This window comes from Sorex fumeus, unplaced genomic scaffold (genome assembly GCF_029834395.1).
Source record: "Sorex fumeus unplaced genomic scaffold, SorFum_2.1 ptg000006l, whole genome shotgun sequence".
In the NCBI taxonomy this organism is placed as follows: Eukaryota; Metazoa; Chordata; class Mammalia; order Eulipotyphla; family Soricidae; genus Sorex; species Sorex fumeus.
The window spans coordinates 60,116,074-60,142,290 of record NW_026606063.1 but is presented as its reverse complement, the minus strand read 5'-3'; the positions used below and the strand labels follow the sequence as shown (position 1 = coordinate 60,142,290).

At 47.5% G+C, this 26,217-nt stretch overlaps 1 protein-coding gene across 1 annotated transcript; it reads right to left on the bottom strand.

Annotated features, from left to right (window-relative positions):
* Positions 1-1,971: 1,971 nt before the first annotated feature.
* POLR1B (RNA polymerase I subunit B) lies at positions 1,972-25,826 on the bottom strand. Its single transcript, XM_056123484.1, has 15 exons — positions 25,647-25,826; positions 24,833-25,000; positions 24,128-24,274; positions 21,529-21,661; positions 18,699-18,835; positions 17,496-17,719; positions 15,910-16,081; positions 12,730-12,901; positions 11,315-11,596; positions 10,399-10,532; positions 8,366-8,536; positions 7,612-7,768; positions 6,836-7,032; positions 4,946-5,199; positions 1,972-3,697 (listed from the first exon to the last, which is right to left on the bottom strand). Exons 1-15 carry the CDS (start codon positions 25,821-25,823, stop codon positions 2,815-2,817), a joined length of 3,408 nt encoding a protein of 1,135 aa, XP_055979459.1. The 5' UTR covers positions 25,824-25,826; the 3' UTR covers positions 1,972-2,814.
* Between the last annotated feature and the right edge of the window lie 391 nt (positions 25,827-26,217).

Genomic DNA, 26,217 nt, shown 5'->3' with positions numbered 1-26,217 from the left:
TTCCCTGGATTGGAGAACGAGCCTCAGGCCTGCCATCTAGTGTGCAGAATTCTTCCGATTGGCTAGGGGAAACGAAGCCCACGGTGCAGGTGTGGTCGTAGTAGCTGTTAGTGAGCAAGAGGAAATTCGGTAGTCTCCGCTGCAAAGTGAAGATAACAGCGTTATCTCACAACACTTTTTCTTTTTGGGTCACACCCGGTGCTGCTCAGGGGTTACTCTGGCTCTGCACTCAGGAATTACTCCTGGCGGTGCTCAGGGGACCATATGGGATGCTGGGAATCGAACCCAGGATGGCCGCGTGCAAGGCAAACGCCCTTCCCGCTGTGCTATCTTCCAGCCCCCTTTTTTTTGCTTTTTGGGTCCCACCCCTCACAGGGGTCCCTCCTGGTTCATGCACTCAGGAATTACTCCTGGCTGTGCTTGGGGCACCATATGAGGTGCTGGGAATTAAACCGGGATCAGCTGCGTGCAAGACAAACGCCCCACCCGTCTTGCTATCGCTCTAGCCCCCATCATAGCACTTTTATTGTTTTTTTGTTTTCGCGTCACACTCGGCCACGCTCAGGGGTTACTCCTGGCTCTACAGTCAGGAATCACTCCTGGTGGGGCTCGGGGGATCAAATGCAATGCTGTGGATTGAACCCAGGTCAGCGTGTGCAAGGAAAGTAAGATACCCGCTGTGCTTTCGCTTCGCCACCCCCCACCCTTGAACCTTGTGTGCAAAAGATGGCATTCAATGTTTCTAACAGAATATGGTACCCTTTAGGAAAGAGGAAGCAGGGAAGGATTAAATATATAGTTTATGTGATTTACATACGTTTTACATACGGAGCCAGTCTTCAGCCTCACACACCAGTTACAAAGTTTGTTTGGGCTTGGCTGGGGTCTACACCCAGCATTGCTCAGGGTTTACTCCTGGCTCTGTGCTCAAGGGTCACTCCTGGCAGGGTTTGGAGGACCAAACAGAGGTTGACCACGTGCAAGCAAGCGCATTCTGCCTTCGGGGCTGCAGTCTTTGTTCTGTCCGCGGCCCAAAGGGCGTTGTCTTAGGAAATCTCTCATTTAGAGCGGCTAGCACTTGTATTTGCTTTCAGGAGGCTATACCTGGTGGTGCTAGTCCTAGCAGCTTTAGGGGACTAGGTGGTACTGTTTTCCCTACAGCTTAAGGGAGCCAAATCTGCATACACCTTGAAAAGATAATTCAGACTCCTAAGATTCATCTTAAAATTTTTTCTTCTTTTTTTGCAGGGGTTGGGTGGTGGGGGTTTACTCCCTGTGGGGCTCCAGGCTTACTCCTGGCTCAGTGCTGCTCATGTATGCTCAGGTGATGCTCACAGGACACGCATTAGTGTTTGAATCCGGACTGGCCATGTGCAAGGCAAGCGCCCTACCTCTGTACTTTCTCTCTGCTCCCTTGGAAAAAGTTTTTGACTTCAGCTAGCATCTTTTACTTGCAAAAGTGTAGACATGTATACGGCTGCAGCACTCCAATAGTCAAAGAACAGAACAGCACAAATAACACGGGCAGGGGGCGATACTGCCACACAATGAATACTGTACACAAAACAGAAAAGCCGTCACTGGTTTTATATAGTATTTTAAAAAATATAAAATATCAATGTAATTTGTAGATCCGTTCCATACTGAAAATGTTGCAAAATATACTTTATCTGTATTAAACTTTAGTAACATTATTTGTAAGATGTGGAAACAATACCCACCATAAACGAACAGAGAAAATGTACCAAGTACATAGGAGAGAGCACCGAGAGCCCCCGAGAAGGAAGCACTGCTGTCTGCCACACCGTGGAGTCAGGGCCATGGGACACACAAGGAAAGCAGCCGGGTAAGGCCCAACACTGGAGGATGTGCCCTACTGCAGGGTCACTGAAATATAGTCAAGCTTGGAGACGGAGTCAGGTGATGGCAGCAGGAGAAAGGCAGCTGCTGCTCACCGGATTGACGTCCTGCCACCCAGGATGCCTGGATTCTGAGTGTGCCTGCAGTTCACAGAACCGTGCTGTACAGCAACATGTTAATTTTGCTAAGAGAATAGGGTTCGAATTCAGTGTTAAGCTACAAAACAAAACCACGAAACAATGCAGAGGACACGGAGGAAGGAACCCTCCAGAGGGGCAGATATGTGTGTGGAGCTCCCACACAGTTCATACATGCAGAGTGTTCAGGGTAAGCGACCACATTTCAATAAATCTGTTAGAAACAGTTCTACCTTTGGTTTCCACTTTCATGTAATAGTATAATATAAAACCGTGTCTGGAGTTAAGCTTTGTGTTGGTCTGTTCTGCTGTACAAATCAGCCTCTGAGAGTGGGGAATCTGAGAACCTGGATCTGGGAAGGGGCTTCCCCCCTTCCAGCCTTCTAGTACTAATGTATGTTTTTGGCTTTGGGGGGGGTCACACCTGGTGATACTCAGTGGTTACTCCTGCTCTACACTCAGCAATTACTTCCAGTGATTCTGGGGTGGGGGGAAGAAGATGACACACTACCATGTGGTATGCTGGGGATCTAACCAAGGTCAGTCACGGGCAGGGCAAGCACCCTACCTGCTATGCACTATCATTCTGGCCCTAACATACTTTAAAGAAGGCAGTTGTGGAAGTCTTGAACAAATGTGCTGAAAATATATTTCTGTGATCTATCTCAGGAGACTTGGAAATCCTGAGCTAAACTGGAAAGTTTAACACCTTTGGGGGGGGGGGATAAAAAATACATAAGTAACCCAGTAATGCCGACCCCCATCGAGTTGCAGTTCATAATTTGCCACATCTGTTCTTCTGGGAGGCCCCCTGCAGTTAGATGACGTCCAACTTCACTTTGATGTTCATAGCCGCCAATTCGGCGACAAAGTATCGGAAAACGTAGGGCACGGCCACGGTGTCGATGGTGTCGCTGCGGGCACACACGGTGCAGGTGTACTTGCGGTTGCGCAGGGCCGACCAGGAGGGCGGCGGCCGCTCCAGCAAGGGGGAGAGCAGGCTCCCGCAGCTCACGCACACGTGGGCCACCGAGCGGTCCGAGCAGTTGAAGAGGCGATCGTGCAGGAGAAAGGACGTGCCGTGGGCCAGCAGCGCGTCCCGCTCCATTTCCCCAAACCGAATCCCGCCCTGGACATTCCGGCCACCGATGGGCTGGTTGGTGACCTTGTCCCGGGCGCCCGTGGTTCGGACCTGGAATTTGTCCGAGACCATGTGCCGCAGGCGCTGGTAGTACACCACGCCGATGAAGATGTCGGCCTCCAGCTCCAGCCCGCTGATGCCGCTGTACAGGCGCTCGGTGCCGTAGAAGTTGTAGCCGGCTGCCTTCAGCATCTCCCCGAAGTAGTCCAAGGCAGAGTTCTCCTCGGAGAAGGTGAAGGGCGTGGCGTCGTGGCAGAGCCCGTGCAGCGCCGCCGACTTCCCTGCCATGCTCTCGATCAGCATGCCGATGGTCATGCGAGAGGGAAAGCCGTGCGGGTTGAAGAGGATGTCGGGCACCATGCCGCTCTCCGTGAATGGCATGTTCTCTGCGGGCCACAGCCGGCTCAGGATGCCCTTCTGCCCGTGCCGGCTGGCAAACTTATCGCCAATGGTGGGGTTCCGGGGCACCCGCACGGTGATGCACACACACTTGAACTTGCCGCTGCCAGAGTCGTTACTGCACACTTTGATGTTGTCCACGACACAATTTTCTTTACTCCTAGAGGGGAGAATAAGCCACAGTCAAAGTTAACGCTATGGTTTAGGAATGGAAAGGGCGGGCAGAGGGAAAGGCCCCTGCCTGCCCTGCACAGGGCTGACCTGGATCCCCAGCACAGCACATAGTCCCCAGATCACCAACTGATCACTCCAGGAGTTACCCCTGAGCACAATGCCTGGAGGAAGACTGAGAACCTCCAGGTATGGCCCCCAAAACAGAAAATTATGTTGTTTTAGGGGCTGGAGCAATACTACTGCGAGTCAGGCATTTGCCTTGCACGTGCAGCTGACTGGGGTTCGATGCCCAGCATCCCACATGGTCCCTCCAAGTACCGCCAGACATAATTCCTGAGTGCAGAGCCAGGAGTAACCCCTGAACATCCCCAACTGGGACCCTCCCAAAAACCAAGCTTAAACTTAGAGATTGTATGAATGAGGTTATAGTTCACTTCACTAAAATTACGTTCATCTGTAAACATAGTAGAAAAAGAAGTAAATGAAAAATTTTGAAGACCCACTGCTGAAGTAAGTTTCAGTTGTAAACTATGCTAAAATTTAAAAAATGAAGCAAAATTAACCAAAATATTCCTAACAACTTGTATGAGCTGATCAGCTTGAATACCAGTTTCTTTTTTGGGGGGGGTGGGGGGAGGAGGGGTAGAAGCCAGTGCTCAGAGGCTACCCATGCCTCTGTGTTTAGATCACTTCTGACAGTGCTTGGGAGAGACTAAGCAATGGCTGGCAGGGATTTTGCCCAGGCCTCCTGCATGCAAAGCCTACACGTTAGCTTACCGCACAACCTCTTTGGCCCCAAGCTGTCTTAATAGTCCTATGATAATCACTGTCTCATCGAGCATTACAGACTGACAGGAGAAAGAGAAAAACAAGGGAGGTACAACTAAAGGAACTGTCTTATTTAAGAAACGCTAACTCAAGGGGCCAGAGAGAGTACAGTGGATGGGGCATTTTCCTTGCACATGGCCAACCCAGGTTCTACTCTTGGCATAGCTCATTGAGCCCTCCCAAGTTCCGCTAGGAATGACTCCTGAGCACACAGTCAGTAGTAAGTACTGAGCATGAATGGGTGTAGCCCAAAAACAAAACCAGAAATGTTAACTCAGTTATGGCTGAGTCAGTAACCAATTTACTACTTTCAACTAAACTCTCTCCCACGAAGAGAATTTTTTAAACTCCAACAAGTTCATTGGAATCGCAGCCTGTACAGCTGGCATTAGGTACCCAAACTTACTTATAGTACATCACATAGCTTTCGCCGGTGTTGAGGTTCAGGTAGCCATAGTATGGGTCTCCATACTGCAGCTGGGTGCCAATGAAAGGCAAGCCATCATCATCCAGTTTCTGCGAAACCCGGGGGTCCCCAGGCTTGACTCCGAACACCAGACTGTCATCTCCTTGTTTGATCTTTTCAGAGAGATCGATGAATTCAGACTTGTACACACTTCCGTGGGCAAATCCTCGTTCCCAGGAAGCCTTATTCACAATCTAGTAGGTAAAAAAAAAAAAAAAAAATCATTAATAGAAGAAACCAAGGACAAATAAGGATTTTCAAATAAAACTGGGGAGAACTGTAACTGGTTTAGGATAACTGGGATTCAGTTTCAGAACTCCAGGGGCCCATTAGAGGGCTTTCAGGGGCTTTATGCACTTTGGGCAAAGTGTAAGGCTGAAACCATAATCCCTATGCATGTTTGCAAAATCACCTATACTATTAAAACCCAGATACACAGAAGTGGCATAAAACATAGTCATGCAGGCTTGGGAGATGGCTCGAAGGGCTGTATGCATAAAAAGATAAGTGTACACAACTACTTTATAATTGTTCATGTGATAGCACAGAGGTAGGGCGTTTGCCTTGCACGCAGCCAACATGGCCGACCCGAGTTCGATTCCTCCGCCCCTGTGGGAGAGCCCAGCAAGCTACCGAGAGTATCTCGCCCGCCCAGCAAAGCCTGGCAAGCTCCCTGTGACGTATTCGATATGCCAAACACAGTAACAACGAAGTCTCCAATGGAGACGTTACTGGGCCCGCTCGAGCAAATTGATGATCAACGGGAGGGCCTTTACCTTTACCTACCCATATTGTGCACTCAAATATGTATATTTAAATACTAAGTGTTTCGTCAGGCTTATCACCCAAATTGGAGCTTAACAGACCCATTTAACAAAAAACATATGCCAAACACAGGCACTTGGAGACAGAAATAGTCCATCACTCATCTCAGAGTGTATGAAAGAGTTAGAAATTAAAACCTCGGGGCTAGCGTTAGTACAGCAGATAGGGTGCCAACCTGGGTTTGATCCCCAGCATCCCACTGGGTTCCCCAAGTACTATGAGTAAAGGCAGAGCACAGCAAGGGATGGCTCAAAAACAAAGAAGAAAAAGAAAACAGTAAAAAGACCAAGTGCTGGTGAAGACACAGCTCCTGCTACATTGCTTTACTGCCACTATGAAAAGATTTTAGTTTCTTATAAAATTAAGCCTACAATGACCTATCACCCAGAAATTTCATTCCCACATTTGTGCTCGCACAAAAGCCTGTATATGAATTGTTTATAACAACTTTATTTCTGATAACAAAGAACTAGAGGCATTTCAGTTGTCCTTCAACAGATGAATGGTTAAACTGTGGTTTATTTATACACACCACAGACTACTACACAGCAGTCAAAAGAAAGAACTGATCTATGAAACAGACTGGATCTATGAAACTTTTCCAGGCAGTTCTGCTAAACTACAACACAGACAGGTAATTCCCCGACTTCTGCGCTACACCAGAAATATTTGAAAGAACAGAACTGAATTTCTCTTCTTTATTTTGGTTTTTGAGTCACACCAATGGTGTTTTACTCCTGGCTCTGCACTCATGGATCACTCCTGGCATCCGGATTGGCCATGTGCAGGCTTACCTGCTGTACCTGCTATATTGTCTTGGGCCCAGATCTCTATTCTTTTCTTTTTCTTTCTTCCTTTTTTTGGTTTTCTGGGCCACACCCAGGTGCTCAGGGGACCATATGTGGTGCTGGGGACTGAACTGGGGTCAGCTGCATGCATACGCAAATGTCTTACCCACTGTACTATTGCTTGAGCCCTAGGTCTCTATTTCTAGATAAAACTTACCATGGCATCTTCCATGTCATAGCCAGTGTAAGAAATGACAGCAACGATGGCATTTGTTCCAATTGGATAGTTATCCATGTCATAATAATCGTACATGTATGGTCTCACTAAAGGGCTCTGTGGAGTCTGAAGACGATATAGTTTGTTATCTGATCGGTCCTGATAAGTAAGAAGTGGAAAGCCCATGGTCTGTTTACCTAGAACAAAACAAAGTAACATTTTAGTTTCCCTCGATTATAAAATAATGCAGACATAAAACAGATAGCACATGGTTCAATTCTCAGCACTTCTATATGGTACCCCAGTACTGCCAAGAGCACAGAGCCAGGAGTAAGCTCTAAGCACAGCTGGGTCTGGGGACTAAAAGCTCATGTGAGGCAAATGTTCTGCCTCTGAACTACACTCCAGACCTTGGGACCAATTCCTTGGTGCACCCCTAATTATGCACACATGGTTCCATGTATCTGGAATTATGCTGGGGATATAGCTCAGTGGTAAAGTACATGCTATAAATATGATGCCCTGGGTTTGAGCCTAGCACCCCATATGGTCCCCAGAGCCTGCCAGGAAGGCTGAGCACCATTGGGTGGGAATCAAATATTCACCCTCCCCAAAAATTAGTACAAAGGGGACAAACTGTTAATGGACTACAGGTATAGAGAGCTTATGGGAGCTCTTTGCCCTACTTCTGCAACCATCCTCTGAACTTGGGATAAACAGAAAAAATTTCAAGCACTTTTCTCCTGTGACTGCCACCGCTGTCCAATCCACCTTACCCATCTGGCACTGGTACATGTTCCGTGGGCTCTGGTTGTGATCGGAGAAAGGGATAAAGTTGGCGATGACACTCAGGAGGCTGTGCGGGAAGAGCTCCTGGTGGGTAGTGACGCCTGCGAGAACCTCATCCTCGAAGATGGCGACATTCATGAAGAGCTGGAAAATTGGAAGGACCCAGGTCAAGGGGTAAAGCATCCATGAGTGCCAGCACACAAACTCTGACAGTCTCCCAAGACTCGAGAGGAACCTTCCTGAAAGTCATGGGCACACCTACTACAGGCCCACGGGGATATGTCCAATCATGAAGAGCACTTGCCTCCCCCAGGCCCCAGATCTATCCTAGTCCAACTGTCAAAAGGGAGAGAAGGATTGTTTTATTAACTTAAGTAGCCAAAGTTTCATAGCTGCAGAGATGTTGACTAAGACAGAATGAGAGTCAAACGGACTATTTCAGCCTCACCACCTGACGTACAGCCAGAGACAAAGGCATGTGGAGAACACAGCAGGGTGGGAAATGTGGATAATGTGATCTCCAATGTTCTGGGGTTCAACATTGCCGGTGGAGTAAGGTCATTTTTGCCTCCTCATACCAGGCTTTCTGCTGGCCACTAGAGGCAAAAAATACCTTCTTTCTCTGGAACGCCAAATTGGCACTGTGACAATTCTGGTACTTCAAAAACTTTAGTCATGAGCCTTTAAAAGTTGCAATGCTACACAAGCACAGACACCCACCATCACTCATCCTCTCCGTACCTGTTCCATAGTTCCAATTAGTTCTTCTTTGCCCAACTCCAAGTTCTGCACAGGCCGCATCAGTCTGCAAGGAGTGGTGAAAAGGAACAAGGCCGGGTAGAGACTCGGTTTCCCAGTCATAGGAACAAGGGCTACCTCCAGCCAGGGAGGGATTCTCTTTTCTTTCAAGACCTGTTTCCAACATAGAAGAGTTCAATGAGGTGGCAGCTACGTGTGTGGCACCAGGAGAGGTGCAAATCAGGCGGGGGCAGGGGGTCGGCATGAGTCGCAGAGGAGTCAGGCAACCGGCCAGCCCCCACCACCAGCAAAGTAGTAATGAGAGAGAAACTGGGCGGAGAGTAAACCAAGGACACAGAGGAGGAAGACATAGTAAATGAAATCTTGAACGTCTACAACAGTGACAATGGTGTTTAATGATGAAAAACAGCTGGTATTTATTTACCAAGTTTGCTGCAGCCATACCTGGTAGGGCTTATGGGGTCTCTGAAGCCATGTCCAAGGTGCCGGAATTTGAACTCAGGGTCTTCTACATAAAGCATTATCTCTTGAGTTCTATTTCTGGCCCTGGGTTCATTTGTAAGGTCTAATATTTCAATTAAAAAAGTCCTTCCAGGGGCTGGAGCAATACCACAGCAGGAAGGGCATTTGCCTTGCATGTGGCAACCTGGGTTCGATTCCCAGCATCCCATATGGTCCCCCGAGCACCGCCAGCAGTAATTCCAGAGTGCATGAGCCAGGAGTAACCCCTGAGCGTCACCGGGTGCAAAAAAAAAAAAGTCCTTCCACCTGAGAAACTAACAACATATCCCAGACAATTCCTGGGCAAAAGGAAAAACCACAAACCAAAATTACAGGAAAGTGAAAAAACAAAACAGAACAAAACCTCCTCCATGTCAGAACTTGGGGAAATATGCCAGGAAGACCTCACAGGGCCGAGTGCAACCCTGCATTAGGAGGTCCCGAGTTTGACCCTGGCTGGCACCACAGGGTTCCCTGCACACCTCCAGGAATGCCTTCTCACACCCCTATTCCACTCCAAGCACACAGAGCTGGGAACAGCTCCCAGCACAAACACAAAATAAAGCCGAGAGAAACAGAAAAAAAAACTAAGCTTAAGGGAATTTGCAGCTAAATATGTTATCAATTAAATGAAAAAAAAAAGAAAAGAGATAAAATTTCCAAATTCAGGGGCTGGAGCAATAGCACAGCGGGTAAGGTGTTTGCCTTGCATGCAGCTGACCTAGGTTCGATTCCCAGCATCCCATATGGTCCCCTGAGCACCGCCAGGCATAATTCCTGAGTGCATGAACCAGGAGCAACTCCTGTGCATCACCGGGTGTGACCCAAAAAGAAAAAACAAAAAAAAAACAAAAAACCCTAAATTCAAAGAAAAAAAAATCACCCGCCCCCCCCCCCCACCAGTTCAGGTAAATAAATTACAATAATAAAAATAAAACCAGAAACAAATGACTTACAGAAAATGGCAACATAATAAACTTAAATTTTCAGTACTAAAAGTATTAACAATTACTCATTTAACCTGAATAGGAAAATGCAAATGGCCAGCAGGATAGTAAAGTAAGATGCATGCAGCCCACCTGGGTCCGATCTCTGGCACCACATATGGTTCTTTGAGCCCCACCAGAGGTGATCCTTGAGCACAGTAAGCCCTGAACACTGACAGAGATAGCCCAATGACAAAGGGTGGAAACTACTGAATCACAATTGGCCTACTTTACCTACTGCCATGAAGCCAAGATGAAATGCAGATAATCAAAAAGAACCTCGATAGAAGTAGAAAGCTTAATACTCTCATATTAGAAACAAGGGTTTCAGGCAACTAATGGCTGATTTCATGGGGGAATTCTAGCAGTTCTTCCAGATCAGAGGCTGCCATGCTCATAAGCTGTCCCAGAGTACTGGTCATTAAGGAAAACTCCCTTATATCAAGCACAATCACGAATGTCACTTTTAAACATTCTAAGAATTCATGTTTAAGAAAGCATCAGGAGTTCATAAACACACGAGCTCACCTTGAAGTGTCGAAGCGACTGTGCGATGCCTGCAGCCAGGTCCCTGTCCACCCAGCCCACCAGGACGCCGTCCAGCAGCACGGGGTAGCACTCGCTGTAGGGCCGATGCGGCGCTCCATCCACAGGAGTGACACCTGGCGACATGAACAGGCAGGACCATCTCATCAGAACACTTCCACGACGATGACAGAGGTTCCACAACTTACCCAATGTCAGAGATAACCAGGTACCCCCTTGTCTACACCAAAAAGCGTGCACAGCGAGTACATTTCTAGTCAGTGAACTGACACTGCTTCCTAATTCAGAGACACAGGGAGACTAACTCCAAAAAAATACCATCACTTTGGTAATTTTCCTATTCATTGTTACTCTTTCAAAAAGCCTTACCATATATTTTATAGAAGTGTGTAAACAGCATGTAGCTAACCTGGGTCCAAGCCCAGGCATTGCATATGGTCCCCTGAGCACTGCTGGGTATAATCCAAAAAGTCCCCCTTAACCCCTCCCAAAGTCTGTAAATAACCTTGAATAGTCTTTATTTTTTGTTTGTAAGAGGAAACAAAGAGTAAAAGACAAAGACTAGTCTGCATAAAAGACTAAAAAATTAATATGTGCAGTTAATAATCTGCTTGGCCTAAAGAAGCCCAACATGATCTTCTGCACCAGATCAAAACCAGGGGCTGGAGAAAGCAGACAAGTGACGATGCCTACCTGGCGTGCAACTGACCCCGATTCAATTTCAGGGGTCACACGTTTCCAAAGCACTGCCAGGTGTGGCGTTGGGGGCCCCTGATTACCTCCAGGCAATCCCTGGCACTGCAGGGTACTTGCACTGAAATGTCAATCTCCTTTGGAGGCCCCTCAAACCAACCAACCACCCCCCACCAAAGACAGTTCATCATAGCACAACACATACCCAAATTGCAGAGCAAAGCTGGAATGGAAGCTGTATACGCGAACTGTGTGACAACCTCACACACGGCAGTTAAGTGGTTCATCAGGCCACAGGGCTCCCCATCTGGGGTGTGCACGGGACACAGGAAGCCCCAGGACTCGGGCAGCAGCCTGCGCACCGTGGTGGTCCTCATCTTAGCAAAGTCGGCCCCTCTGTGCACACAGCGGAAATGGGAGAGATAGCGGATGAAGTTCAGCTTGTCGGCCACAACACAGAGTCCGGAATCTTGCAGGAAGCCAAGACCTTAACGAAATAAAAGTCATTCAGAAATGACCAAACTCATACAAACCAATTTGTAAAAAGTTAAGGAGGTAAAACCTCAGGGCACACTCTAGATCAGAGAGGTCTACTAGGAAGTTTCCTCAGCTCTGATGAGAGGGAGAAGAGTTAGAAGTAGTAAAATCCCCGGATCCACACCAGATGTTTTAGTCTGGCTCAAACAACTGGCTCCTTATCCTCTCTGCCATTATCTCCTTTGAAGGAAACACAAATGAGTAATATTATAAACAGCAAGTCAAAGGGATACAACTAGGAGGGTTAGATAGGGTTAGAGAGATTTCTCAGCCTACTAAGAAATACAGTGAGATCATGTAATACAATAAACTAATACAGAGATATTTATTAGCCCTGGTCCAGGTCGGCATCAGAATTACCTGCCAAAATAACAGCAGTAATTGGGCCAAGGACATAACTCAGTAGAGCACATGTGAGGTCCTGGGTCTCAGACCAGCACAATAAAATAAAAAATGTTTCTGGGTCCTCAATTTAATTACTTTTGCCCTAGCCCCTCTGATACAACCTGTTTACTAATGGGCATATGTAAGAATCCCTGAGAACAGAAAACCCTTCCCTAGAGAGATAAGATACTCTTATCTTCTAGAGAGTAGCAGGCACAGAAAAGGTATCTCAATATTAGACTGGATTTATACTAAATGGACATTTTGTGGAAAGCTCTTCAAATCGCTTGTCAAAATTTCAAATAAAGTATAATTTTAGCAGATATGAGAAGCTCATTTTCAAGAAGAACATCTCTTCTTTTTAAAAATAAGGTTCTCGGGGCTGGGGTGATAATACAGCGGCATTTGCCTTCCACGTGGCCAACCCGAGTTCAATTCCCAGCATCCAATATGGTCCTCCAAGCACCGCCAGGAGTGGTTCCTGAGTGCAGAGCCAGGAGTAACCCCTGAGCATCACTGGGTGTGACCCAAAAAAATAGCAAAAAAAAAATAAATAAATAAAAATAAGGTTCTCTCTTGATAAGTTTATGATGGGCAAAAGAGACATTTTAATTAAAATAAATAAAAAATCTGAGTAACAGATAAATCTTAAGCAATCATTTAAAAGCACTAGCTAAAATAAAGTCTATCTAATTTCACCTGTTTTAGAACGTAGATTCCCGGTAGCAAGAAGATATTCAAATGGTTTTGTTAGGTCTGTTCCCAGATTTAAAATCTTCATCAAATTTTCATTATTTATGGACACATTAGTCTTCTGACTCCTCTTGTCTAGAGCTATTTTAATAGATACTAACCAAGCTTCCAATTTTTCCTGAAGTGCAAAAATATAAATTTTCGTCTTAATGACTACAGGTTTCCACCTTATTCCCACACAAACTTTACATCCAGAACAAAGGACCACTAGTTTATACGCTTGTCATGGAAAATACCCAATCTATGTGCTGGGTATATGAGGGTGCAATGGAGCATCACAAGCCACCGTGGCAGTTCCCTGGCCCTGGTGCCACCCAGCTCCAACTCAAGATTTCTCTGTGGAGAGGCACCATCTGTGCCATGCAGGGTGTGCAGGGGCACCCCAGTCCTCACCCATCAGATACCAGCTGTATCCACCAAGCCCTGCCAGTCTCCAGCAATGTCAAATGTCCCCTGTGGTGGGGCAAAATTAAAATAAAAAGATGTCCCTTGGTTTTGGAACACATTCTTGGCTCAGTGCACAGGTGACGTAAGGTTTTGAGCTCGAACCCAGTCTCCTGAGTGCAAAACACATGCTCAAACCATTGAACTACTTCTCTGGCCCCTTAAAAAAGTCTTTTCTTTTTTTCTTTTTAAGTGGGTGTTTGGGCCCCAAACCAGCTCGCTGTGCTCAGGGCTTAATCCTGGGACTATACTCAAGTGTGACTCTTAACAGAGAGTCGGGGATAATTGACAGGGATGAAACTGGAGTCAGCTGCATACAAGGCAAGTGCGATGTGTGGCGGGAGGCCAGTTACAGCTCACCGCTAGTGCTATGACCAGGATTTCATGTTCTCTCTACTAAACCACTAGAAGCGCATTGAAGACGGCCAAGCATAGCACTCCTCAGTTACACACCAGGTGGTATAGCCCCTAGAAAGAACTTTTCGGGTGGATTTTTCCACATTACATTTCTTCGTGTGAAATCAAAACAGAAAAGAAGGGGATTGGGGACAGATTTGGCTCAAGTGGCAGAGCACAGGACTCTACATTACTTTAAAATATATATATTTTTAAAACTGGATATCTGTAAGATAGATCATTATAAAAGCTGTTCCTAGGGCTGGAGCGGGTACAGCGGGTAGGGCGTTTGCCTTGCACGTGGCTGACCCGGGTTCAATCCCCAGCATCCCGTCTGGTCCCCTGAGCACCGCCAGGAGTAATTCCTGAGTGCAGAGCCAGGGAGAACCCTGAGCATCACCGGTATGACCCAAAAAGGAAAAAAAAAAAGCTGTTCATAATTGGGTTTCAGTCATACAATGAACCAGCAACCATCCCTCCACCAGCGTACATTTCCCATCACCAATGTCCCCCGTTTTCCCACCACCATCCCCCAGTCCCCCACCCCCCATCTCCCTCTATGGGAGGCACTTTCCTTCTTGCTCTCTCTCCTTTTCCTTTTGTGCATTATGGTTTGCAATACAGGTACTAAGAGGTCATAATGTTCGTTCAGGGCATTCGGGTATTTTTAATGGGACAGTAAGGCTGGAGTAGCTTTTCAACTGGGTGGCAGCTTTGGGGTGTGGATGTGACTTCCAAGGCTTCTGGAAGTACAGGGAGGTAGGGGGAGGTAGCCCATCCCGACCCCGAGAAAGCCTAGAGATTTCAGTCACAAAACCCAACCTACATAACAGAATTTTCAACAGACTGTTATCTTGGTAAAGTCTATCCTGAGATGGTGAAGTCAGGCTGGGAATATGGTAGCGATTTTGGATTCTGGAAGCAAGTGGCTGCCAGGGGCTCTGCTTGGGCAGGCACCAGGTCAACTCCCCTCCCTATACACACAACCACCCCCTTCAATTTACCCCCGTCTGTTCAGCCATGCATGGGTCTAAGATTAACTGCAGCTTTTGATCTTTTTTGAGATTTATCTATGGGTCTCTGAAATAAGGCCAATAAATGGGTCTCTGAAATAAGGCCAATAAATGAGCTTGTATAGCTGAGCCAGAGGTGGTTTATGGGCGTGCCTAACTTTCGACTGTTTAATTTCTTGGTAAACTTGGTCCCAAGTTGTTGGGGTACAGCCCAAGGCATAGCAGCAATTTGGGGGTATCAAGAAGCCTGAAGGCAGCATCAGGTTGCTGACGCACTTGCCCCACAGGTACAGGCTGACCTGCTGGTGCACCATACCCCTAGGGACTTGCATGTTTAAGGTGGTAGTTTGAGTTCCCACAATGCATACCCTACTAAGCATGGCCAGGAATGCCACCTCCCTGCACGCAAATTTAAAACAAACAAACAAAAAAGGATCTACGTTGTGGAGACTAGCACTTTACCCAGCAAGGCTTTCCCATCAGCAGTTCCCACACCAGGCGTTGGAACATTAGGCCCACTGTGGCATTCAGAGCTGAACTGATTCATGTAGACTCTCTTCCTGTCATTTCCTCAGTGACACAGTGTAAGAGTGATTCACACAGTGGGCTAAAAGCGATAGTACAGTGGCTAGGGCACTTGGCTTACATGCAGGCAACCCGGGGTCAATACCCAGCACCTCATACAGTCCTCTGAGCCCTACCAGGAGCGACCCCTGAAAGCAGAGCCAGGAAAAAAATTCTGAGCAACACCAGGTTTGGCCTCAAAACAAAGAACGGCAGATGATGCATTGGGTATTATAAGTAATCTAGAGATGAATTTAAATTATGAGGGCTGGAGAGATAGTAAAGTGGGCGAGGAACTGCCTTGCATGTGGCTGACCCAGGTTTGATTCCCAGCACCAAAAAACAGTTCCCTGAGCAGAGCCAGGACTAGGCCCCGAGCACCGCTGGGTGTTCACAAAATAATAAAATAGATGGAAAAGTATATAAATTATAAGTACTATGCAATTTTACATAAGAACTAGAACAACTGCATATTTGGTATACCAGGGGATTCTGGAACCAATCTCCCCTGAGTACCTAGGGTCAGCTGGATAAACATGTGGGTCTTGTTTTTTCTTTTGGTAGCACTGGGGATCAAACCCAGCAGAGTGAGTGCTCTGCTACTGCGTCACACCCCCAGCCCTGAAGGTGCAGGAAATATGGCCGCCGATTTTGTTACACCTTTCCACAAGAGGCACTGCTGACCCTGGGTAATGTAGCATGCATTTACCTTCAGAAACATGAGGAAGAGCTGCCCTGGTGTAAGGACCTCTTGATTCACTAAACTGTCAGGATTGTCCTCCATGCACTCTCCTTTGGCTAAAGCAAAGAGCTTCCGGGTCATGAGACAGAGCATATAAAACTTCTCAGTACTGGATTTCAGGTGAATACAGATGCACTGACTGTTAAAATAGAAAAGAAAAAGCCTTTAAAAAATCTGCTTATACTTCGGATCATCTTAACTCAGGTTTACATAAAAGTTCTCACTTATCAGAGTCAGAGAGAGGACATAGGGCTAGGGTGCTTGTCTTAAAAAAGGATGGCCCATGATCAATGCCTGACACCCCATATGGTCCCCCAAGTCCTACCAGAAGTGATCCCTCAATGCAAAGCCAGGAGTAAATCCTGAGCACAGATGGGTGTGGCCCCAAAACTAAAACCGAAACCAAAAAAATTCTTATTCACTTTAGAGAAACTGGTTTTCAACTTTATGGGCACTATCAACGAAGAACGAGACACACGTAAAAGGCCAAGAACAGCACTGGCCTACGTGGTACTGGCAGGCCAGTTAGACCGAACCAGATTCCAATGAATTCAAGTTACATAAAAGATAAATTTAATACTTCCGTATCTCAGCTGCAGCAGCCACTTGAGCACTGAACATGTTGCTGATGGCTACTCCTTGGAGACCCCTGGTCTAGAGCAGAGTTTCTTTAATTATCACAAAGTGATTACCTTAGGCAAAGTCACCACCTTGGGGAAATATAGGGACATGATGCCTGCCACTTTCAAGGGGCACAGGTAGAAAAAAAATTGATCCACAAGCTGATAAGTTATAAAACAAATGCAGTAAAATGTTAACTATTGGGCCGCAGGGATAATACAGGGGTTAAGATGCTTGCCTTGTATGCTGGTAACCCTGGCTCTATCTCGGATGCCACATATGGTCCCCTAAGCACTACCAGGAGTGATAGGAGTGATCCCTGAGTACCACTGTGTGTGGCAACTCCCGCCCCTCACCCCGCTACCCACCCAAATTAGCTACCAAATCTTTCAAGTGTACACTGTACTAATTTTTCACAACTTTTCTGTGGGGCAACTTGGATACTCAGGGCACCACGCAATGCTGAAGTGGAAACCCAGCTTTAATGCACTCCTGTCCTTTGAGCTACTCTAACAATTCTTCAAGTTTTAAGTCATTCCAAAATGCAAGTTAAAAAGTACAATAAAGGCTGGAGTGACAGTACAGTAGGTAGGACATTTGCCTTGCACACAGTTGAAGCCTTGCACACAGCTGATCTGGGTTCAATCCCTGGCATCCCATAAAGCTTCCCAGCCTAGTCAAGAGCAAGCCCTGAGTGCAAGTTAAGAGTAAGTCCAAAGTTCCGCAGGGTGTGGCCCAAACACTAGGGGGAAGATGTACAAAAAAAAGGGAACTGAAGGATGAGGCTGATTGCAGGAACAAAGCCAGCCCCGACTCTGCTGGGGTAGAGTCTACGGCCCCATCTGATTCCCAGACCACTTTCGCCCAGCCCGCAATAATCCAGAGGCACGTGGCTACCTTTCACAACCCACAGTTGTGAAAGACACACGTACCTGAACAGAAACTCTGCAGCTTGCTCATTTGAATACCAGTCTGGAAGGCTGAGTTTGACTCTGAATCGCTCGCCAAGGTAATTGAGGACCTGCTTCTGTGTGGCACAGCCCTCTTCCATGACAATCCTCAGCATCTGAGACACAGAATTCTTGAAAAAAGAGTCGTCCTCCTTCCCTTTGATGAGCTCCTGAAATATCTGGTAGTCAGAAAAGCTGACGAGTGCCTGGAGGAGAAAAATAGTTTTCTGGTCATTAGTGTTTTCTTCTCAAGTTCTCTTTCTTAATATCCAAGAAAAGAACAAACTCTTGGAGCTAGAATGGTAGCACAGCAGGTAAGGTGTTTGCGTTGCACACCATTGACCCGGGTTTGATTCCCAGCATCCCCTATGGTTCCCTGAGCACCGTCAGGAGTAATTCCTGAGTGCAGAGCCAGGAGTAACCCCTGTGCATCGCCAGCTATGACCCCCCCCCCCAAAAAAAAACCCAACAACAACAACAAAAAGAACTTTCCATGGGCAAGAGAGTTATGACCACAGGGAAGGCATCTGCCTTGCATGCAGCTGACCTGGGTTCTACCCCCAGTACCTCAAATGGCTCGTGGAGCACTGCAACAAGTAATCCACAAGCACAGAGCCAGGAGGTAAGTATTGAGCACTGTCAGGTGCAACCTCTCTGCACCCGAAAACAACTTTCCAAATAAGGGCACTGTGTGAATGCCTGTCAGATTTGAGCACCTGGTGGACACTGCGTCCTCGTGCTCACAACTGGAAGCCCCCAACCAAGTCAGGGCTGACCTGTGCAACAGAGAACATGGTCAAATAGTCACCGGGCTCCTTGACAGGACAACTGTCCCCGAGCCCCCGCCCCTGCACCAAGGGGAATCCAACACCCAGTCATCAGTCCGAAACCAACAGTCATCCTGCAGCCTTCAAACCTGCACCCCACTGACACTTCCCCAAAACCTCCCAAGCCCCAGGCTTTTGGAATTCCTGCCAGAAACACTGTCCAAAGGGCTGTGCAGGCAGGCCTGAATGCTCAGGGTTTATTCCTGGTTCTGTTCACGATGGGCTCGGGAAACCAGATGGGGTGCTGGGAATCAAACTGAGGCTGGCCTCGTGTAAGACAAGTGTCTTACCCACTGTAGTGGTGCTCCACTCCAAGCCATCTTCATAACAAAAAGAACACCCAGTAGGTCAGACCCACCTTCAGCACAAATCCCAAGGGAAGGAAGAACAGCTCCTTCCGGTAGATGAAGTTCACCATGACCATGCCATTCTCCAAGTAGTGCAGGTTCATGTTGACGGCAGAATGTTCATCCCTCACGCTGCGCATGGAAACGCCTGTTGGAACAGAATGAAAGGCTTGGCAACACTGATCCCTACTTTAGTAAGACAGTCACAGCAGCAATCATTTTTTTTTTTTCTGAATGACTTTTTCCTTTCAGAAATAAGTAGTACCCAAACCACTCAGGAGATACTGAACGCCCCTCCCCCCGCCCCCTAAAAAGGTCTCTAGATCATGCCAAATGTCCCGAAGAGTTCAGTCTCCATGGGTGGGAAACCAGAACTATAAATGTAGTAAGTCTTTGAAGGTCACATCCAGAGCAAGTCCCCAAATCCTACAGGATCCCACTCCTAGTCCCCTGCAGAGGCTGTCACAAAGCACTGCGTAGCCCCAACACTATAGAGGGAACAAGAGACTATGGCACGAACACCAGCCCCAACGGAAGGACTGGGGAGACAGTCCAAAGGGCTAGTGTGCACGCAGGAAGCCAAGGTTTGGTCTCTGGCACCCCTGTCCCCCTTAGCCAAGCACCTGGAATAGCCCCTAAGCACTGCCAGGTGTGGCTCCCAAACCAAGTACAAAGGGAGAAAAGAACTATAGAGGGCTGGAGAGACAGCGTGGAGGGTGTCTGTCTTACTCACAGCAAACCCAGCACCCAGTATGGCCCCTTAAGCCCCTCCAGGTATGACGCCTGAACACAGACCCAAGATTAAGCCCTCGGCAAATGTGGCAGAAATAACAAACAAATTTAAACCATTCAGAATTTAAGTTAATTCAGGAAAACATTGCTAAAACATACTGCATCAAGTAATGTAAAAAAATAAATGGACAGGAGCTGGAGAGAGAGGACAGCAGAGAGAGTATTTGCCTTGCTTGCAGATTACTGGGTTCAATCCCCAGAATCCCAAATGGTCCCTGAACCCTGATAAGAGCATTCCTGAATGCAGAATCAGAAGTAAGTCCTAAGCAACACCAGCTGTGGCCCCCGCGCTCCAAATGAAGAGACTTTTATCCAACTTAAAACACTATTATAGAAACAAGATGTATAGAGCAATAGCACAGCGGGTAGGGTGTTTGCCTTGCACGCAGCCGACCCGGGTTTGATTCCTCCATCCCTCTTAGAGAGCCTGGCAAATTACTGAGAGTATCCCGCCCACACGGCAAAGCCTGGCAAGCTACCCATGACGTATTCAATATGCCCAAAACAGTAACAAGTCTCACAATAGAAACATTACCTGTGTCCGCTAGAGCAAATCGATGAACAAGGGGAGGACAGTGCTACAGTGCTATAGTTATCTATGTTCTAGCTCAACCAGAACACACTGCTTAAATACTAAGGTGAAACATCAATGGGACACTCCTGGAATTGGGCACTGACTGAGAAGATAGCTTAGAAAAGGATTCTACTTTTTTCTGGGGGAAAGGAGGGAGTTGGCTACATCTAGCAACGCTCAGGGCTGACTCCTGGCTCTGCATTAAGAAACCTCTCCTGGGTGTTTGACTTGCACACGGTCGACCTGGGTTCAATCCCCGGCATCCCATATAGTCCCTCAGGCACCGCCAGGTGTAATTCCTGAATGAAGAGCCAGGAGTAACCCCTGAGCATTGCCTGGTGTGACTCAAAACCAAACCAAACCAAACCAAAACAAAACAAAAAAAGAAATCACTGCTGGCTGGGCTTGGTAGATTATCTGTGGTGCTGGGGATTTAATCTGGGCTGGCCACATGCAAGGCAAGCTCCTGAACTGCTGTACTATCACTCCAGACCCATGATTATTATTATTATTATATATTTACTGAATCATCGTGAGAACAATTACAAAACTTTCAGGTTTAAGTCTCAGACATACAATGATCAAACACCCATCCCACCCTTCCCTCTACCTGCGTGGCAGGTGATTTCCACTTTACCTTCTCTCTAATTACATTCAATATTTCAACAAAAGACACACCATTATTACTTGGAATTTTCCCCCAATACTCAGACCCGCCAAAAAGGCATCATTAGACAATTTGTTTGTTATTGTTGACTATGAATAGCACAATAACGGCAGAGCAATTTTGGAATTCTGAAATTTTAGTAATTAAGTCTAGAGGAAAGACTAAGTCCAGAGGAAAGTCTAATTAAGTCTAGAAAGCCGCTGGGTTCCGAGATTCATTTTTGTGTCTCTGGGATCATGGCCATTAACGAGCTCAATAAGTAGCCAGAGGAGCCACAGCCCCAGGATTTTTACTGCTCTTATTAACAGTTTTTTTTGTTGTTGTTTTGTTTTGAGGCCACACCTGGTGGTTCTCAGGGACTACTCCTGGCTCTGAACTCAGGGATCAATCCTGGCAGGGCTCAGGAAACCATGTCGCACCAGGATCAAATGCAGGCTGTGTGTAAAGCAGGAGTCTTTGCACACTGTACTATGCACACAGATAATCCACGGTACTATGGCTCCAGCCCCACAGTACATTTATTTTGTTTGGGGGCCACACCGGAGATGCTCAAGGGCTACTCTGTGGTACTTAGGGGGCCATAGAGGATGCCAGGAATCAAACATGGGCCAGGTGCATGCAAGCTAACGCCCTACCTATGATACAACTGCTCCAACCCCCTTATTACTGTGGTGTGGGAGTTCCGGGCTTCCAGTGTGCAAAGCAGACTCTCACAGAACTATACATCTGGCCCCACATTTAAAAAAAATTATTTAAAAGAATGGCTTAAGACTTCTACAAGAACATTCCAAAAGCCACCACAGCTTACCATATTGAGTATAACCAGGGCCTCTGCCTTTCCACTTTGGTCTTATCATGGCAACAGGGAAATTCCTTCGAGGCATAATCAGCATTCGGATGACTTTCTCAATGCCATTGATGATAAAGTAGCCTCCCATTTCCTGCCAAGAGAATTGTTATAAAACCTAACAAAATTTGTCAAAGACAAAAGTGACTATGAACTCAATATTGCAACCAATAACCTCACTGCTGGCCAGAGGCAATGCAATAGGCAAGAGGGGTACCGGTCCAACAGGACTCCAGGCCTCCTTGAAACTGTGCAGAAATGGGCTGTGTTACCATCCCCACCAGCCCAGGGTGAGCCAGGAGCCCGTGGACCAAGCCAGGGCCCCATAGTGACTGCTCTACATCCCCAGTCTGCACTGCCATGGGTGAACCTATGGTGGAGCCTTGGGGCCCAACCAGATCGACATCCAGCCCATAAAAGGTGGCTTAAGGGCTGGACAGAGGGGCCGGGACAATAGCACAGCCAGCAGGGCATTTGCCATGCACATGGCTGAACTGGGTTTGATCCCTGACCTCCACAGGCTCCCCCAACTGGCCAAGAGAGATCCCTGAGTGCAGAGCCAGGTGTAAGCCCTGACTACCACCATGTATAGCCCACAACACAAAAACGTAAATAAGCGATAGAGCACAGACTTTGCATGAGGGAATTCCAAGACATCTAGACAAGCACCGAAGGAAATCAAGGCCTTTACGCACAAGGCCCAACCTAAGTTGCTTCTCTGTTTTCTACAATGCCCTTAGTCTTCAAATGACATTAAATATACATACACACAAATATACTTCAAAAAGAAAAAACAGTAACCATTAAGCTGCTGTGTTTTGTCTGGGGTCACACCTGTGCTCAGGATTTACTTCAGGCACTGCAGGTACACTGGCTGTATTCAGGGAACCCTGATGCCGGGGATCAAGTCAGCTTGGTGCACGGCAAGCACCCTGCATGTTGTACGATCTCTCTGGCTCACTGAGTTTTTAAAAAAAGGAAGAAAAAGTATGTTGGTGCTGAGAGATAGTAAGGCCCTTGCCATGCACACAGTGGACCTGGGTTTGAGTTCCTGAACTACCCTAAGCACCACCCAGAATGATCCTTGAGCACAGAGCCAGGAGTAAACCCTGAGCAGTTAGATGTGAGCCCAAAATTAAAATAAATAAATTGAAAAAGAAAAATTTTGGAAATCAGAAATTTGGATTAGCTATACATATCATTTTTAATAGGCATCAATATCACATTTCTATCATAGGTAAAGGTAAAGGTAAAGGCCCTCCCGTTGATCGTCGATTTGCTCGAGCGGGCCCAGTAACGTCTCCATTGGAGACTTTGTTGTTACTGTGTCTGGCATATCGAATACGTCACGGGGAGCTTGCCAGGCTCTGCCGTGCGGGCGAGATACTCTCGGTAGCTTGCCGGGCTCTCCGAGAGGGGCGGAGGAATCGAACTCGGGTCGGCCATGTTGGCCGCTTGTAAGGCAAATGCCCTACCTCTGTGCTATCGCTCCAATGGAGACGTTACTGGGCCCGCTCGAGCAAATCGACGATCAACGGGAGGACCTTTACCCTTTCTATCATAGGCTACTAATATTAATCGCATACTATGAATCACCTATCACAGACTGTTATTAAGTCTGATCCTCATCATGAGTGGATCTATGGCCCATTTTTAGCAGGAAACAGAGACTCAGGGAGATTAAACTTTCCAAAGACACATGACTGATTAAGTAGAGTAGCTGGGTTGGGAGACCCAGGTCTGCACCCCAAAATCTCTTCCCCAAACACAGGCTCCCTTATGCCAGGTCACCTGAGAGTGCTGAAGGAAACAGAGGAATCATACAAATCACAAAATCTTAGTAGCAGTAATGCAGACATTTTAAAGAACAGGTTTGTGAGTCATAAACAAAAATATCCCTAAATAGATGTAATCTATTACATCTATTGGGCCTTCTCCAACCAGACCCCCCATCTTCCAGTAGGTAGGCGTTACATCCACTAGCTGCCACCAGCGCCAGGTTGGTCCCATCAACGGGCAAGACGCAGAGACTATTAAAACCCAGCTCCCGGAAGCACATGGCCACACTTGCGGCTGCGCAACCTCTTATTATCTTATTTTTCCTTTGGAGAACCTGGCAGGCTACCAAAAGTATCCTGCCCGCATAGCAGAGTCTGGCAAACTTCCCGTGTCGTACTCAATATGCCAAATACCAGTAACAATGATGGGTCTCATTCTCCTAATCCTGAAAGAGCATTGAAATGGCTCTTTTAAAATCTCAGGGCTAGGAAGAAGGAGATGTTACTGGTGCCTGCTCAAGGGAATCGACGAACAACAGGATGATCGTGATATGTAATCTAGGAAATTAAGAGGAAACCTGCCTGCGTCTCCCCTACAATAATACTTTTAAGTGCCTCGCCACTTTCCAAACTTGTGTCTTTTGAGACTCGTTCTGAGCCTCAGCAGGCAGACAAAACATTAAGGCTGCACTTTTATTTATTCAGAAATTGAAGCGGAAGAACCACCAGGCTGCCTGTCTCTTGCCACTTGATTTTCCAGCACCTGGGACCCCCGTGATTACCTCGGGTTCCTCATGGTGCTCAATAAGAGCTCGTGGAGGAAGGTTGTGCAAGTTACAAAGCTTGGACTTCACCATGATGGGAACATAGCCAAGGAATTGTTTAATGATTCCTTTTGAGATTCCATTCACTGCCCAGCTGATATCAGCCTACAGAAAAGAAAAGGAAACATCTCATCAAAATGACAATCTCCGGTTGACAAGAACAAATGAATATTCTGAAAGCTGAAGACGACCACAAGTTAAATGACTTTATGCTACGGATTTCAAACATGGGATCCACTGAGAGGAGAATCCTCACCCCAAGTTTATTAGGGACCAAGCTTCCTCTTAAAAATGTACAATGTGGAGCTGGAGAGACAGCACAGCGGGTAGGGCGTTTGCCTTGCATGGGGCCGACCCGAGTTTAATTCCCAGCGTCCCATATGGTCCCCTGAGCACTGCCAGGAGTGACTCCTGAGTGCAGAGCCAGAAGTAACCCCTGTGCATCGCCAGATGTGACCCAAAAAGAAAAAAAAAAAGTACAATGTGAAGAGCTGGAGGGATAGTACAGCAGATAGGGTGTTTGCCTTGCACACGGACAAGCTGGAACCCCATATAGCATCCCCAACTGCCAGGAGTGATCCCTGAGCACTACCAGGTAAGGTCCCAAAACCTCTACCCCTAGAAAGTTCAATGTGAAAGTCATGGACTGTCACTTGTACTCACTGTCAACTTTCCCCTGTAGGTACTCCTGCGGCCCCGACATTCTGCCGGGTAGACGCTGAACTCTCTGCAGATGCTCCCTTTGGGAACCGAGGGCGGCGTGATGACAGCATCCACAATCGTAAGGGAAATCCGTTCATCTTTAAAAGCAAATTCGAAAGGCAGGATAGCCTGAAACAAAATTAATTTTACTTTTTAACTGCTCGTATTTCCAAGGGGGTTTTCCTGTAAGGCGTCCCAAACTTGTATTCTACAAGGACTACTCATAACACCACAGGGCGACATGAAGTCTAAAGGCAGAAAGCCACATCCATTCTGCTGGTAGTCTAAATAACTAAAACTACTGCATGCCTGAAACTACTGCATTCCTGGGCCCTCTGGAGCAAATCGACAAACAACGGGAGGACTGTGCTACAGTGCAGGGCTACTGCATTCTAGAGATTGCTGGTGGGAGCACAGCATGCCTTAAAACCCCGTTATAAACAACCTTGTAAATCACGGGGTGTAGAGAAAAATTGAAACGGCAAATGTAAGAAATACAGTTTCAGAGCCGTATATATCCGAATAGGCGCGCGTCCCGCGGGGCTTGGGTCTCATTCATACCCAGCACCGGGCAAACCCCGCTCGCTTCCACGCGGCGCCCAGAGACTGTCCTGCAACACCCGATGACTCCCGATCGATCACCCACAAACCCAAGAGGCTGCAGGGGCACCCGCGCGTGCCCTGGAGTGGAAGTGCCGCGAGCCGGCTCTCCCCCTCCGCGTCCGCCCAGGGCCCGCGTCTCCCACCCCACCGCCCTCCCCCCCCCGGCGCTCACCTGCACCGCGTGGCCGAGCCCCTCGCCCACGGCGTAGTTGAAGGACTCGACGTGCGCCCGCGTCAGATCCTGCAGCGCCGGCTTCTGCTGCTCCCGCGGGATCGCGTAGGCCGGGTCGGTCAGGTGCTTCAGGCTCGGCCCGCTCGGGAGGCTCCGCCAGCAGCCGTCGGGCTCCATGTGTCCGCCGTCCGCCTGCCTCGCCAGCCGGCAGCACCGCGGCGCACGCGCCCGGAAGGACGGCGCCCGGCGCCCTGGGCCTGCTGGGAAATGTAGTCCCGCCTGGTCCTCCGGTTTTATAGGGTCGACTCCGAACGCAAGCCGTGGAATAAAAGGGCCGAACTAAAACTGTACAGAGCAGAACAAACTAAAACTGCTTGGGGGCCACACCCAGCTGTGCTCCAGTTTTTAATTTATGTATGTATGTATATTTATTTATTTATAGTGAATCACTGTGAGGTACAGTTGCAGACTTATAAACTTTTTTTTTTTTTTTTTGCTTTTTTGGGTCACACCCTGCGATTCACAGGGGTTACTCCTGGCTTTGCACTCTGGAATTACTCCTGGTGGGGGG